This window comes from Sebastes fasciatus, chromosome 21, assembly GCF_043250625.1.
Source record: "Sebastes fasciatus isolate fSebFas1 chromosome 21, fSebFas1.pri, whole genome shotgun sequence".
Taxonomy (NCBI): domain Eukaryota; kingdom Metazoa; phylum Chordata; class Actinopteri; order Perciformes; family Sebastidae; genus Sebastes; species Sebastes fasciatus.
In genome coordinates, this window is record NC_133815.1 from 24,386,490 (window position 1) to 24,404,010 (window position 17,521).

The following is a 17,521-nucleotide window of genomic DNA, read 5'->3' on the forward strand; positions in this document are numbered from 1 at the left end:
GTAATGTCTTCCAGATGATATGGATGGCCTGGATGGGCCTGTGTTAGCAGAGCAAAGCGTGTGGGGCCCATTGGCGCAGAACCGCTGGAGTTCTGGCTGACACACCAGTCATTTAGGCACAAATAGAGACGTTTTGGAAGAAGGAGGTCTCTTTCTTTCTTTCTTTTCTTTCCTCGCACATAGAGCACAGCGAGGACCCCCAGGGCGTTTCCCATCTGCATCCTCTCTCCCGCTGTGCCGCCTTTACAAGGGCCATCCGAGCTGATGATAATGCGCCGGGGTAATAATGCAATAAACAGCTTTTCTGGAGGTGTGAGGAGTCGAAATGGAAACGAAAATAATTCGTAATAATTGTGTTTGGATGGTGAGTAAGAAGGGGTTTGTGAGGACGGGTGAAATGAAAACATTGGTTGACCTGGCAGCTGTTCATGTGCTCACACAATATGCGCGATGCTCTGCATGTACACACAAACAGCAAAAACCGCACAAGCACTTGCTCAGCTCCGTCAGCTGTACTGCATGCAGCTTTGCTCCTCTCTTCCTTCTTCATCTCAATGATGCATCTCAGCATCAATTTTTTAGGCATCTGGCAATGCTCAGCTTTTGGCAGTTGCTGGGTGGAGCAGGAGGGGGGGGAGGGGGGCAGAAACAGAGGCTCTGAGGTGAATTATAAGTCTGCTGATAGAACAGAGCGGGGCCACGGCAAGATTGATGCTCTCCTGTTTTGAACTGGAAACCGAAAGATGGAGAGGAGAGGAGAGGAGTCAGGAGAGAAGGAGTCAGGAGAGAAGAGGAGACGAGACGAGAGGAGAGGAGACGAGAGGAGTCAGGAGAAGAGAGTAGAGGAATCAGGAGAGGTGTCAGGAGAGAAGTGGAGAGGAGAGGAGAGGAGAGGAGCCAGGACAAGAGAAGAGAGGACAGGAATCAGGAGAGGAGTCAGGACAGAATGACAGAGGAGAGGTGAAAGCCTCCAAGCAGAGAAATTGATATTAAAAATGTATATAAAAAATATTTTAAAAAAAAGCAAAAATAATATATATTTTTTTACTGCAATAAATTACGAGTTTTGTAACTTTCAATTATTCCATCATCAATATTTGCTCCGGTGACTAAACTAGACGATGACAACGTTAGAACAGAGAGAAACCCGATCGCTGCTCCAGGGGAGCCCTTTAAACTCAATAATGAGTAACGCCCCGGCCATTTAGCTGCGCATGGGGTGGAGAATAACATTGTAAACACCACGTGAAACTAGTTTAACTTTTTTACTGTGCTGCAGTTGATAAAGTAGCTAAAACAAAGTGGTACTTGTGTAAACCGAGCCGGGCTGTTGCCACATCTGGCGGCGCGGCGAGGAAGAAGACCTGAAATCACAACTCAGAGAAATGAAGAGAGGCCAAAGAGCTCGAGCGGGGTTATTTAACACAGAAAAGAGAGGACTGAGCTACCTAAAGGATTTAAAGATATATACGAAACCCAAGTGGAATTAACCAGATCTTTCTAGACCAGGGCTCAGCAACCTTTACTATCATTTTAGGCAAAAAAAAAAAAAAGAAATCTGTCTGGAGCGGCAAAACATTTGAGCTTTGTGATGAAGGTAACACAGTTTATAGTCTAAGTATATAGTATATAAGTCTAATAGAATAAAGTCATAATATTACGAGTATAAAGTTGTAATGTTACGAGAAAAAAGTCATAACTTTACGAGAAAAAAGTCATAATATAACGAGAATAAAGTCGTAATGTAACGAGAATAAAGTCATAACTTTACGTAAAAAAAGTCGTAATGTTACGAGAATAAAGTCATAACTTTGCGAGAAAAAAGAAAATAATGTAAAATTGCTTCTTTATAATATTATGACTTTATTATCATAATATTATGACTTTATTCTTGAAATCTCAGATTTATTTTTTTTCCCTTAATGTGGCCATAATACTCCGTCGTACCATAGACCTACAACAATGATGAATACAAAATGAAAATGTAAACAAAAAAACAGTTATTCATATCCACACATTTTTTTTAAAAATCCACAGGGAGCCACTAGAGAGGGGCTCTGGAGCCGCAGATTGCTGACCCCTGGTCTAGACAGTTCTTTATGCATGGGGTGGATCCTGAAAAGAGGTTTCAAGATCAACGGGCCTATACTGACAGTCACTGGTTTTATAGACAGGCATCTGCTTTCTTGCCAGGTACCAAGCCTTTAACCCAACACTAAAAATTTAACAGAGAGAAGATGAAGAAGACGAGGCACTTGATGCATGTTGACAGCTCCGTATCACCTCAGATCACTCCATCCGAGCAGAAAGACAAAGCCATCCATCCACCCACTGCACCTCCTCGGGGGACCCCATTTCAAGGAGTGCCACTTCTGTTCAACTCTACGTTTAGTTCTACTCTTTCCTCTCTCAATAGCTGAGTCCTACTACTTGCTTTTATATATGAAATCCCAGTAGACACCCCCCTTCACCCCCATCTCACCTCTGGTAACTTTTACAAATACGTATTTTTAAATGTGAAGCAGGTGAAGGAAACCATTTTTGTAGAAAAAGACGGCAAAAGAAGGGTGCGTGTGGATACAAGTCGGGCCCCGCCTGAGGGATTTAGCCCACCCCCGAGCCGTCATTCAAAGTGTAAATCGCCTTTTTTTGTGTGAAACAAAAAAACAAATTAACTGCAGAATCGCTAAGGAGACGTGATGTTTTGACAGTAATTTGGGAATCGAGCAAAACTATGAAAACAGGCCCCTTTGCCCAGAAGGCACATATTTTCTAAAGGAAGGGAGGAGGAGGAGACAGAAAGAGCATGTGTTCGCCGAATGCGCCCTCACACCTGCTGCACATTACATCCATCAGAAATATTTACTGTTTGTGAATCATTTTTTCTGTTTTCTGATGAAGATGGAGTCTCGTCGCAGCAGGTCATTTGGGTTTAGGCGGGGATATGCCGGCCTGAAGAGCTGAAAACTTGGCGGGAAAGCGGGCGTTATGGGCAATTAGGAAACCGTGGAAACCCGAACCGAAATCTGCTTTTTGGAACTGCGCACGCCCCGTCACTCACAGTCAAAACACGGCACGGAAAAGTCATCTGAACCATCATGCAAACTTACACACATAGAGGCACTAGAGTCAAAAAACCACCACCACTCAAGTGCATTTAAACACACATGCACTGATAACCAGAGGCTGTTTAGACCACCCTCGTCGGCCAGTCACTCTAATTCCTCCTCCACCAGCTTGAGTTTCGTATGCCAGAATCCGTGTGCGTGTGTGTGTGTGTGTGTGTGTGTGTGTGTGTCACGGCTCCTGTTCCCAGTCCTATTTCAAAGCTGTTTTCCTCTTCTGCTCCGACTCAATTAGGCGGCTGCTCCCTTTCAATAGCCGTAGGTCTGAAATTCCATTTGGATGTGATGTTTGTGTGGGGTGGGTGTTTAACAGCTTTAACACCTGCTCTTCAATGCACCAGCCTAAGCCAAAGGCCAACATATAATCACTTTCAACTCCCATTTTCTCTCATACAAGAGACTGTCAGTGTTACCTAGTGGTTAAACAGGAGATAGACAGCTGAAGTTCAGTAGTCAAAGCAGTTACGTAAACCTGACCTCAGTGCTGCTGGGAGCACAAACCTCTACAGTGTGTATGTGTGTGTGTGTGTGTGTGTTTGTGCCAGGGCGATATAATGAAAGCATAACCTGCCCACCTATTCTCTGAGTTTTAACCTGAGACCTCATTAGTACACAGTGTTTTATTTCCACTACATTACCCGCACAATATGCTGTGTTGCTCTGCGTGCATGCGGTCCTCTGAGTATGAATCTACAGTACAGTAGTGTGCACAACATGAGCGTAATAACAGTGATGTAGTAATTTCCAACAAGTCCAATCTACAGGAACGGAAAGAAATGAAAACCAAACCTGAAGGTGGTTTTCTAAAGCACGTTGTGTCTAACTAACGCTGCTTCTCTTGTCTTGTGTTCAGGTATGACTATGTGGAGGTGCGAGACGGCGTGGACGAGAGCGGTCAGCTGGTGGGGAAATACTGCGGGAAGATCGCTCCCTCTCCGGTCGTCTCCTCCGGAAACCAGCTCTTCATCAAGTTCGTGTCGGACTACGAGACGCACGGGGCGGGTTTCTCCATCCGATATGAGATCTTCAAGACAGGTGGGTGGCCTTTAACACAGCTGCAGCTTCACTTTGAAATATTACCTCACATATATCAAATATATAGACTTACAAACACAGTTATGTTTCATGTTATAGAATTTTTCAGCATGAATGCGAAATTGGGAGCATTTCTGTTGCCTCCGCAGGGCTCTCAACGTAGCGACTGCTGAGCCGGCGGCTTATGGCTAACGGTGCTAACGGTGCTAACAGCACTTACAGTGGAAATTATCATACTGTAGCAAAGGCATGCCCTGCCTTACCCTGCCTCTGACTAGCCCTTACTCTACCTCTGATTTGCTTACCATGGTATTCTTACCCTAACCAATCTGATTCCTCATGCCTAGACCTAACTAATCCAATCAATGAAGGCAGCGAGTACTAGCCAATCAGAGGCCTAGTAGGGTGGGTCACGCCTTCGCTATAGCAGGATTCGTAATTTAGCCCCCAGAACGGACAAACCAAACTCAGGTTCTAGAGAAAGCCTTTAGCATTTTTTACCTGAAGGCCACCGTAGTTCTCCGACACGCTTGTGAAACTGCGGTAACCTGAGCCGAAGAGTGCAAAACCGTGGTACCGCCAGCTGCCGTCTGACTTCCGTTGCTTTTAAAGTACTGAAGTGTTATTATGGTAAGGATGGCCTCTGAGCAAGGTGTTACCATGGTTTTTAACTCATGTTACCGCAGGGGAGGAGTGAGCAGGGGGGTACTCAGTTGGTTGCAATCTGCAACCACACCACTAGATGCCGCCAAATCCTACACACTGTACCTTTAAAGTAGCTCTCCAATCTGATTTGTCTTTAGGCGACACCACCACACGCACACAGTGTAATTCATTATTGGAAACTGTAGGAATAATTGTGATAATGAGGCAAGAAACAGCCTCTCCATCTAGTTTCATGGTTTGTTTGTGATTTAGTCAAGGCACCAGAGCATCAAATTATGCAGTCGCAATATGGCATGCAATATGCTCCATTCGAAACCAATGAATCACAGTCCCATATGTTCCATAATTGTAGCAGTTTTTATCTGGTGTGAATGATTGTACAATAAGCAAGGTTATCATTTGCTGAGCATTGATTCGACAAACGATGTTTCAAGTGTTGGTATAGTTTTTAGCAAGAACCTGCCGTTATAACCACTGGTGAGCTGGTGGTGGAGAAAGTGAATTCAAGCCTCTGAACTGGGTTAAGGAAGTACTTTCACTGCAGCGGTATCCAATCAGTTGGAGGTTCCTTAACCTAAAAATAAGTCCTCTGGGTAATCGTGTATATGATAAACCACAGATATCCTCAGAGGATGTCTATCTTATCAGAACACAGCAACCCAAAGAGGAAGGACTTCCTGTTGGTTGGCTGCCTTCCTTTGTTTGGACTGGACGGAGGTTGAGGAGGAGGAGGAGGAGGACAGCACATAACTGGAGAGTGACTTGTAGGCAGACAGGTGCTACAGACTCCACTTTCATTAATTAACCTTAGCAGCAGTCTATGGGACGGCCCCCGCCGGTGACCTCGGCAGACATGATGGATGTCCCTGCAAGGTCCCTCCTTCCTTTTAATCTAGGAGCTAGTGTGTGTTTGTGTCTTCTGGGCTTGTGCGTGTCACCATCGCGGCGGGGCAGCTGGTGGAGTGTGGGCTCCATTTACGAGATCAAAGAGACGCTCCACCCCAACATACGCAAACTCATCCTGCACGCACTCCCTCCTCCTTTCCCCTTGATAGGCCGGTTAAATCGACTACATTCTTCCCATGATTAGCCTGGTATTTCCCAGTCTCGCTGATTATAAATGAGGCGTGTTAGGGGCCCAGTGGCGATAGGGGAACTGTTGAGCACACTCGTAGAACACTGAGGAAATACATATCTAGCAAAAAATATGGATGTCATGCTGGGTACACACTACACGACAATCAAGCCCCGACAATCGTCAGCAAAGCTCTGATTTTTCGATGGTTCTAAAGATTATCTTTCCAGATAACCCTGTGGTGTGAGGTATGTTAAGAGTGTTTCTTACATCCCCCGATAGGCTCGGAAGTCCATCCTGGCCGCACCGATTTCAAATCATAAATATTAAACATGTTCAGCATTTACGATCGGATCTCCTGTGGTGTGCGGGGAACCCCCGAGGACAGCCGATGACGCCGTCACGTGGGAAAAGAACGATAGCCAGTTGAGCCTGAAGCGAAAGGACAACCACCGCCGTCATGGCGGCCATGGCTAATGCATGGGCTAATGCATGGGCTAATGCATGGGCTAATTTATGGGCTAATATATGGACTAATGCAAAACGTGAAGCATAAAGTAGTAGTAAGATGGACCTCAGAAATGGAGGACCAACTTGTTGATTTGTGGCAACAACACAAGTGTTTATTAAATGTGTCTTCTTGACTTCGTCCACACATCCTTTGTGAATTTTCAGTACAAAGTAGTACAAAAACTAACAGCGCTAATTCTTCCTGTTTTTTTTAGTCGGGACTCTTGTTGTTCATGAATGAATCCGTTAGTGCGTGTTGTGCTGTTTGGGCCAAATGGTTGCTCTCCACACACTATAGGAACAAAACTGTTAAATTTAACATGAGTGGGCTCTCTCACATTTCCAAAATCTGTTAAGATTTGATAAATCTATCTTTAGATAGAAAATAGAGAGTCAGGACTAGACAGTTGGAGCTAGATGAGGATCTTTGCTTATGGAATCCAAAGGGTAATCAGGACTTCAGCAGCGGGGGCGTTGCTGTTAGATTAAACCCAGGACAGAACTTTTTTTTTTCGTCTTGGTGTTTTGCACCTAGCGCCATCCCCCTGCGGAGAAGAAGAGCACCATGGGTGTGCCGCCTCTCCCCTTAGTGGATCCAGACCCTCGTTACGCCTTTGAATATCACTCCGTGTTTTGACTACTGCGTTCGCCAAAAAGAAACGGGGCCCTGAGATCAATTAACAGCCCTGCTCAGTTTGTGAGAGCGAAACCAAGCAGAAAGAGAGAGATTCAAAAAAGCTAGCTGATTAGCGCAGCTTATCAACAAGCAGGGTATTAGCTGGGAAAACATTGTGTTGGCTAACACATGTAACGCTAATGATGATACACAGATGCTCTGATAGCGGGGCGGAGGGATGGGAGGCGCGCGCGCCCGTGCATGCCAATGAAGGGGGGGAAATGCAAAGAATGCAGGCTGTTTATCACTGTGATTAGAGGCGTGGAGATCAGTGGAAGTCAACCTCGAGGACGGCGCTGCCTTGCATGTGGGGGGTTACGTACAAAGCAAAGGTCACACGGGAGATAAATATACCCACACAGCAAACAAACGCAGACTCCCCTCTGGGATCGTACGCCAACTTATACAAGTATGTTTACATGTGCAGGTTTAAGCTGTAGACCATGTAAATACACTGTCACACAACTTCCTGTAGCGTTTGTAGCCCTGGCTTTTATCAACAGTAGTCCTGCGAAGTGTCTAATTGGAAGAGAACAGGTTGTTTTGCGGCTCTCTATGGCCGCCTCCACATCAGTCTCTACCCCTCTCCACTCCTCAATCCCATCCAACCATCTTAATTAGCATGGGCAATTTATTTTATAGCCTGCAAATTGGCAGCCTCGCTCCACTGGCTGAAGTCTGGCGAGAGACGGGAGGAGCGAGATGGTGGTGGTGGAGGTGGGGGAGGAGATAGAGAAGAGGGATAAATGAGGAATATCTGAGCTGAAGGGAGCTCAAAGATTAGCAAGCTAGTTGTGTTTGCGTACGTCTCTGCGGAGGCCTTCGGCTTCCAGCGCTGAAATAAAAGCGGTGCATAAATAAAAAGCTGGGCAAGCTGAGGCCTTGAGTCTGATAAACAACCACGAGTAGCATGAAAAATCAGTAATATCAGAGTAAAACTCCACAGATGAGATGGGGGGGGGGGGGGGGGGGGGGGTTACCCCTCCACCCTCAAAATCCTGGTGCTTCTTTAGAAAGACTAAAAGATGTGTTTATCCTGTCATCTGGCAGCATCGCACTTCAAATCCTCAAGTGTTTTCTGGAAAGATCCGTCCTCTTAAGTACACACGCACCACATATGTTTTCTTTTAACAGCTCCGAGTTCGCTCGGAGCCACATCAATGCTGGCCGAGGGCCCATTGATGTGGGCGAGGAGGCAGAGATAGTGCCACTGGTAGCCACCCCCCCCCCCTCCCCATGATCCCTCCCTGTCTCCCACTCGCATGCACACACAAGCTCATCCCCGTTTCCTCAAGATTATTCAGCAGAATGACTATTGGATGGAGGCCTTCGTCATCATACACTTCTAGGGACTTTTACTTTGGAAAATATCTAAATTAATCCAGTAGAAATGTTTGATTTTCAGCATGTATGTAGTCAGAGAAGTCAGATATATCAGTCATTGTCAGGCATTATTTATTAAAAAAACCAAAAGAAATCAAAGGATAAAGACTATTTCCCTCACAAATTAGTGGTATCTTCTTTTTAATTTATAAGGGACATGTAATGTTCTATACTTCTTGGGAATATAATCCAATCAATCTTAATCCATAGATGTATTTTGTACATAGAGTTCCCTTTGTTAACACCTTATTGTGAAAACCGGACATGAATACTTCTGCTAACTTCGCCAAGTCCGTCTCTAGCTCTCCCGTCAGCTCCGTTCTCTTTATACATCCATGGTCAGCTCCATCGGGGCCGTTTGAATGCATTTAACATAAATGTCAGTATATGGGTGCTCTACAGTTGTAGCATCGGCTGATTTGACCACGGAGATGAGAGCGACGGCCGGCACGACTGCACATTACCGCAATGTCCTGTCCGTGATAGAGTTAGCGTGCAGCTTCAGCCGTGATGTCTAGCTCTGCTTTTCCTATCAATGTGTGAAACCCAAAGTGTTTCCATACTTTACTGGATATGTAATGTTTACCACTTTGGATTTAACATGTGAGGGTGCAGTTCGTATCCACGCAGACCCTCCACCGTTTTATGCTTTAACACATCCGTGGTTTCGGCTCGCCGCGGCTTCGTTTCGATTATTGTAACAGATATGATGTCACGTTACTCAAGACTTCGACAATAAAAATAACTTCCTTCTGCCTCCGCAGAGACTCAAGTGAAGCAAATATATAAATTCTAGCATCAAAAAATCGATTTAAAAAAAAAATTACGAAACATATGTGAATCGATGTTTTTCCGCATCCCTCGTCTTCACACTTAAAAACACCATCTTTTCACGCAAAAGTTTATCATGTGACTGTGATGCGGGTGCTTTTACTTTGAGCACACACACCTGTGAAAACACTTTCAAGGTGTGTGTGTGTGTGTGTGTGTGTGTGTGTGTGTATTGGGTGGGGCCTAATAGGGGGGCACGCTCTGCCTGCTTTCATGGACAGCACGCCCTGATGGCGTAGGTCACATCTGGCATGGAGACGTACTGTCATCACACACACACACACACACACACACACACACACACACACACACACACACACACACACACAGACATACACACGGCCCTCATGGAAACCTAAGACAACAAATCTCTTTAAGGGGAGCCAGAGGGAGACTGTGGCCCCCCCCTTCCCACCTCCACCCTTTCATCCCATCAGCACTGTGTCATCCCCACAGGCGCAGTCAATGCGCTAAACAGCATGCCAGTAGTGCGGTGCCCCGGGGTGTGTATGGGTAAACCTGCGTTTCCCATCTGTTTCAATGACTGACGCTCCGCAGGCTTCAGGTTAATGTGTGATTTACTGCTGAAAGAGTTAATTCTCCACCGACGATTAACCCCTCTTGTCCGTGTGGCATGAGGACAGAGTGAAAGGGGGGGAATAGAGGAGGGGGGGGCAATAATGGAGGTGGAGGGTTGTGAACTGGGCTAATGATCAGCCAGAGAGCAACATGGAACATAAACAGTGGGGGATTTACTTTAACAGTCCAAGAACAACACCTTCAGCCCCTATGGCTCCGGCCTCTAATAACCCACACCGAGGAGAGAGAGAGAGAAGGATGAATAGATGGAGGGAAAAAAAAAGAGAAGGGAAAAGCGACAGATTTAAAAATGAAAATAGCAAGCGGCTGTCACATTTAACGCCTGTTCCTTGGCGTAATGTTGCTCCAGTGATTAACGCCCAGTCTCTGGTCTGCGTTCGGCACTTAAAGCAGCAGCTTAATAGAGACGTAGAGGACAAGTCATCAGGGAGACTAACAGTGGAAAAAAAAGGCCTTAATGTTGGAACCATATTTATTTAAGATTTATATCGATCTGTAACGCTCGCAAAGACTGAAATCAGAGCCCCATTAAATATCATTTTGTCGGGCCACGTCTTGTCCCGTTAAACAAACTCTAATCACTCAGTGAGCGAGTCGGGAGTGACGTGTGTTTACTCCCCCCGTCCAGAGCAGAATGGAGAGTTAAAGGAATCTATTAAATGTGTGTGCGCCTGGTTGGAGGGTTGCTGGTAAATGTTGGGTTTGTTCAAGGTTCTTTTTCTCAACTTCCTGTCGTAAATTCAGCTTTGTTTAAAAGCAGCAGTTGGACTATTGGGTGAGCTGTTTTATCTCAGATGAAATGAGACAATCTAAGTGTGTGTTCTCTGTCAGCCTCACCTGAGTCGAACATTTCATATTTCAACCCTCTCCCTTTTGAGGCGATAAATCCGCCGGGAAAAGACACCAACAACTGTGGCGAGGTAAGGGGGCGGAGGCTTAGAATATATTTGTCTCCCGAAAGCTCCTTGTCAACAGACGCGTACGGACGCCGCCGCAGCAAAAAGCGTGACTGCTATCGCTGAATGCCTCCCACGCAGACATCAGCACAAAGCGTCAAGAGTGTGTAGCGACGGTGGGGCGGGGGGAGCTCGGGGGACGGAAGCCCTCCCATGTGGAGGCACTAGATAAAAAAGAGATCTGTTGGATGATTATCTCGCCGGTGGGAGCGACCAGAGCGCCACTCTATTTTTGTTTGGGATGTCTTCCCTCTGTCCTTTTTCTTGAGGGGGTACACGAACGCAGCCGGGCACACAATGGCGAGACGATAGGGGGAGTTTGTCCTGGGCTCGGCCTCGGTCGCGGTGATTCAGGAAGAGCACAGGAACAGGAAGTCCTAATGGGGGATGGTGAGGTTACAATATGCTGGAAGGTTATTATGGAATTTTTTGCCCAATGATGCCAGAAATATTCTGCCTGCTGCCGCTTTAATACTGACAAAATATGATGGACAATTTGTATCCGTCTTGCCATTCTATGTTTCTATAGCCTGAGTTTTGAGCTGCGATAAGGGGTCATGGTGGAGGCCGATGAAACGGACGGAGAGCCGAGATCTGAGCCAATATCCGCGGGGAAATTCAACACATCGACCTGAATTGCACTTTGGATACCGCAGCTGTCCAGAGCACTCACAGGCGCCTTTTTCAAAAGAAGTGGCTCGCATCCATCGTCCCCCCCACCCCACCACCAAAAAAACTGTCTGACATTTCTCCACAAACACGGCGAGGTAAAAGTGCAGAACGCCAGCAACCGGCAACCCTCTCATCTCGACAAAATCTCTCCATTTTCCAGGAGCAAATACGGAGGGGAAGCTGTGAAATTAACGGCGCCCACTGTTCTCGAAAAAAGCCACACTTTGGCGGCGGCACTAAATGTCAGCTCTCTTTAGAGTCACAACGCCGCTCGCCGTGGCTTTCAACTCGGGGGAGAGAGAGAGAGAGAGAGAGAGAGAGAGAGAGAGAGGAAATCGACGTGGCTCTCTCACTCTATATACTCCACTGGTGGACAAGCTGAAGTGGGCCTGATGGTCTTGAATTAGGGGGCCCAGCAAGAAGCTTTGAGTGACAGTGGAAAAAAGCAGTTTGCCACGTTTATTTAAGCTACAATGACTGTGGCACGGAGGCTCTATCTAGCAATAACTCCCTGCAATTTTGGTTTCGATCGAGCCCCATCTGAGCCCATCGTGCCGGATGTCAGACTAGCATGAAAATGACATTATCCTGTTCACATTTCTGCCACTAATGGCGTCAAATAATTGCCCTGGATGACAGTCTTTTTTTGTGTGTGTGAAGCCAGGCTTGGCAACAATTTGGCCCGGCGCTTGAGCCAGCGTAGTGAACACGTCTTAATGTCCCGCAGCCATTTTTATTTTTTTTAAATCCAATGTCACACATTCCTGAATCATAATCTCGTGCTCCGAGAAGTGGCTAACACGGGAAATGTGTTAATGCTCCTCATCAGCTGAGAGAGGCAGCTCTCTCCGGGGAGCTGTGAATAAATATTTTGACTTTCCCTCGTGTGTTAAAGTGTGTGTGTGTTGATGTATGCGCAGTCATTGCCCTCGCCCCTCCATCACCAACGCTGTCATTTTGCCCAAGCACCTCTCGTATGTTTCACAGACGTGTCCTGATGAGGGTGTGTGTGTGAGTGTGAGAGGCAGGTTTTTTACACGGTAAAATCAAGCTGTTTATTCACCGCTCCCTGATTCTGCCGATTGAGGCCTTTCACCAATGTTTACGCTCGCAGTCCAGATGTTCCAGGAGTTTAACACACACACACAGTGATGAAGGAGTGTGATGATTGTGCCCGTGAGGGAATGAAAAGAAAAAAAGGCACACAGAGGAGAGTTGAGAGACCCAGATGTAGCTTCTAGTGCATAGAAAAACTATCAAGGTGGTCTCTCGTCTCTGGGCTGTAAACTGTCCTCCATTCAATAGAGCAGCTGGGAGGCAGAGCTTCTCAACAAAGCCCCCCCCCCCCCCCCCCCGAAACAGATCATTTAACTAACAGTCATTCAAAAGAATCGTCCCCCGCCCCTTCCTTTGTCCCCCGCTGCGTCTCATCTTCTCACTTCTCGTTTCCTCCTTCCCCTGCAGGTCCCGAATGCTCCAGGAACTTCACCTCCAACAGCGGCGTCATCAAGTCGCCCGGGTTCCCGGAGAAATACCCCAACAACCTGGACTGCACGTTCATGATCTTCGCCCCCAAGATGTCCGAGATCATCCTGGAGTTCGAGAGCTTCGAGCTGGAACCCGACCCGACGCCCCCTACTGGCGTTTTCTGCCGCTACGACAGGCTGGAGATCTGGGATGGCTTCCCCGGAGGTGAGCAAGCAGCGCTGGTTAACACTGTAGTACTACTGTAGTGCTTTTTCATGACTTAAATAGGACTTATTATGCTTTATTTACAGATTCATACTTGTATTTTGGGTTTTTTACTAGAACATGTTTACAAGCTTTAATGTTCTGATTGGTCTGCTGTCCCCACTCTGTTGCGATTGGTCAACTGCACCGAACTCTTCGGACTCCGCTCCAGCTCCGCTCTAACTAGCTTTGTTTGAGGGCGTGCCAAACTAGCCGCTAGGCAGGTATAGAGTGCTCCAGGGATGACATATTTTTGTAGACCAACCATGAAGTTAGCATCGCCCTGGTTATCTCAACAAAAAGCAAATGGGATTTTTCCATCGGGTCTTGGATTATTGCAGAAAATAAGCTCTGCTCTTCACAAATGAACACCACTTTTATGATTTTTGAGGCGTGACTGCAATCGCCGGAAGTAAAAGGCTAATGTTAGGCTATAAACCAACTACACCACGGTCGCATGAGCGCGAGTAAACACAACAAGGCTGTAAAGGCGGACGAGCCGCTCTTGATGACGTTAAGTGGTCTCATTTAGCCACTTGTTAGCGATTGCTAACGTATTTTATATCGTAGAACAAAATGTTAAAATCTCTTCGGCTTGTGGCATCGAACTAAGAACCCATTGGCTTCCAGACGAGGGGAACCGGAAGTGCTAAAATGCCAACTCGTTTCCAGATTTTAGGACTCATTCCTGCAGCTCTCTATTATGCAAATGTGTTACTTGGTGACATCACCACGTTACGGAAGAAAAAGGCAGGATTCCAAGCGAGGCGTTTCAGGCAGCTCAGGATCAGTGTTTCTGTGGGGGGGGGCTTTGTACCTTTGCAGACCTTTTACGTGCACAAAAAACTATTTAACACACTAAATAAAATGAAAAAAAAAGCATAATAGGTCCTCTTTAAACTTTAACCAGAAAATATCACCGCTATAAAAAAGTAATTGTTGAAATGTACATTATCCCACTGCTTAGAAATCTGCTATCCTGTAGTGGAAAAGGAGAGAAGAGGAGTGGGGGGGGGGGGGGCTCTGGTGGGTTTCAACTTCACTTCTCACTGCTTTTTTTCACAGGAAACGAACAGTTTTACACAGAATGACAGCATTATCCGGGCCAGTGGGCTAACTGCCTTAACCGCACTTGGCCGGGTTCCAAGAGTCTGTCGGCGTGAGCGTAACGCTTCGTCATCGCTTCCTGATTACGAGGCCCGTCCTTTCCTTTTACAGTCACGGGCTGCATTGACTTGTTAGCGTCTGTGCATTTGGGAATTGGAGGTCTAATCTAGGCTATGATATTTAAGTTCCCTGACGCATGGAAAGCACAATGCGATCTTGCAGGAAATGACTCCGAAAGGAATTTCCTTTGGAGAATTTGAACAGCCTCGGTCCGTGATCAGAGCCAACATCTCCCGGTCGCAGGGTCGAGCAAATGGCCCCGCAGCTCTCGCAGCAGATTCAGACACACAATGAAACATTGCCATAAAATAGCATTCTCAAATCCATCTAAAAAAATCAGCAGGTGAGAGACGGAGTGCGAGAGAGTGCGCCGTGTTCAAAGCGGCGCCTCCGCGGCCCCGAGATGAGGCTTTGAACTCACCAGCTCTTGAAGTTTCCACTTTTTCTCCCGGCTATTCCAGCGCGGGGGTGCAGACGAGATGAAAGCTTTTCTCACCCATCAGCGGCCGAAAATTGAAAGAGCATCAGTATTCTCCACCGTGGCGCTCCAAGTGATAAGGTTGAAGTGTAAATCACGCTCCCTTTTTTTTCCAAGTGAGTTTACTTGAAGTTCAATATTCTCTGAGCTCACAAAAACTGAGCGGAGTTGACCTTTGATTCCTCTAAGTATTTTCATAACTCATTTATAGGTCCTGGAGGTGGCACATGTTTTAATTTTCAAGATTTGTGTTGATTAAGGAGCTGAGAATATGTCACATTATTATCACCTTTTAATACATATTTTTACAAAAAAAAGGAAGAAAGTTTCCTGTGCTGCTTCCGACTCATTAAAATTCAGAGATTTCTCAGTTCTTTCAGCGGAAAGTGTGACACAAAAAGAAGCAGAATAAGACGCACCAGAATCTCCTTTGTTCAGGAGGCAGAGACCGGACGCTACCGCTTCGGAACGATTTGACATCACACCCTTCGAGTGTTGTTGTGTGTGACAGACAGCCTTGTGTAAAATGCCACATGTGTGTCGGCTTTTGCCAGGTGGCTCCTGCGGTGCCTGCTCGGATCGATAGTGCATTAGCGCAGAAGGCTTGAGGCGTGCTTGCCGTCGGGGATGTGTGCGGGGAAAAGGGATGTGTCCGGGCGAATGCAGGCCTGCGTGAAGCGCCGCGGTAATCACACCTCACCGGACAGGTGCTGCGGAAGAACGGCCTCCACTCCCTAGTCCCTCTTCCCCTGAGGAACGGGAGAGGAGGCTGGCTGGGATGTGGACTTCATAGCGAGGCTCTTTAAAATTTCATAGCGCTGGGGAGTCATGCATGATAATCCGGGAGATGGCGTTTTTATGTTTGGCGGGTTTAAAAGCACACATAGAGTCTCACACAGGCACCTGGGTTATGAAGATTAATCGGAGCCATCGCTCCCCCCTGCCCCGTGAAGTCCCCGCGGTCTGGCCTTTCATGTATAGGAGCTGGTTTTGGATGAAGGGAGGCCACGGGGAGGCAGGACTGTCACTCGCCACTGATCACAGCGTTACTAATCACAGATAAGCTGCAGGTCTCTGCACACCAACAGGAACACACATGTGCATGGATCATAGCACACATCAGAGACATAGGGCAAGGTCATTGTGCTCTCCCACTCCCTCCCCATGTTACCCCATCACTCTTTCCCATGTCTCTCTCCGCCACTCTGTCTCCCCCTAACGTTCCACCTCCCGTTTTCCGTCTACTCAGTCTGCTCAGCGGTCCCTCTTGTGCATTTATTGCTCTCTCTCTCTTTTAACGCTCCCCTATTGTCTCTAGCCAGTCTCCTTCACAAAATCCACTCCGGCCGCGGCTGTGTTCGTCTCAAGTAAAAAAAAAAAAAGGCGAAGGAATTTACAGCCAGCAAATAGACCGTGACCTGCCCACACCGCAGGTTCCGCTTCCGCTTTGCGCTTTTTGTGTCTGACAAGCGAGCAGGAATGTTGGGAGTCTTTTCTTAAGCGTCTTTATGGGGTCGGGGGGTAAACATGCCTTCACTGACACACTAGTCTTCACACCTCCATGCGGGAAGGGGGGAGGGGGGGGAGTTGGTAGTTAAAGCCATGTGTGACATGGCTGTGTGGCACACAAACAAATATTGAGTTAACCCAAGTCTTACCTGAGTAACGACAGTTGTGCTTTTCTCTCTCTCTCTCTCCAGTCGGTCCATACATCGGGAGGTACTGTGGGCAGAACACCCCGGGCAGGATCATCTCCTACACGGGCATCCTGGCACTGACAATCAACACCGATAGCGCCATCGCTAAGGAGGGCTTCTCGGCCAACTTCACCGTCATCGAAAGGACCGTTCCAGAGGGTGAGATGGCGTAAAAAACACACAAACAGATGGGGATGTCAATCGATTAAAATATTTAATCACACATTTTGTTATCTGTTCAAAATCTACCTTTAATGGAGATTTTCTCAAGTATTTAATACTAATAGTAATACATCAACATTGGAGTTGGCAAATATGCTGCTTTATGCAAATGTATTTATATATTTATTATTGGAAATCAATTAACAAAACAAAACAATGACAAATATTGTCCAGAAACCAAATCATAACATGACAAACTGCAGCCCAACAGGCAACAACAGCTGTCAGTGTGTCAGTGAGCTGACTTGACTATGACTTGCCCCAAACTGCATGTGATTATCATAAAGTGGGCATGTCTGTAAAGGGGAGACTCATGGGCACCCATAGAACCTATTTTCATTCACATATCTTGAGGTCAGAGGTCAAGGGGCCCCTTTGAAAATGGCAATGCCAGTTTTTCCTCACCAAAATTTAGCGTAACTTTGGAGCGTTATTTAGCCTCCTTCACAAGTTAGTATAACACGGTTGGTACCAATGGATTCCTTACATTTTTTTGTTTCATATGATACCAGTATCTTCACTCTAGCTTTAGAACTGATCTAAAAACCGAAAGTTGTGTTAATGCGTTAAAGAAATTAGTGGCGTTTAAACGAATTTGCGTTATTATCACGTTAACTCTGACAGCCCTATCACATTTGTTCAGTGGAAGAAAAATCTGGATTGGATGAGCTTGAATCGGGTAGTTGCGCAAGAATTA

At 46.5% G+C, this 17,521-nt stretch overlaps 1 protein-coding gene across 4 annotated transcripts in view; it reads left to right on the plus strand.

Annotated features, from left to right (window-relative positions):
- The window catches only part of nrp1a (neuropilin 1a), a 74,491-nt gene that overhangs the window by 18,843 nt on the left and 38,127 nt on the right, over positions 1–17,521 (plus strand). For all 4 annotated transcript variants that reach the window (XM_074621227.1, XM_074621228.1, XM_074621225.1 and 1 more), the window contains exons 4-6: positions 3,979–4,160; positions 12,994–13,221; positions 16,606–16,761. In XM_074621227.1, the coding sequence (XP_074477328.1) occupies positions 3,979–4,160; positions 12,994–13,221; positions 16,606–16,761 (566 nt within the window). The remainder of the gene's footprint in view (positions 1–3,978; positions 4,161–12,993; positions 13,222–16,605; positions 16,762–17,521) is intronic.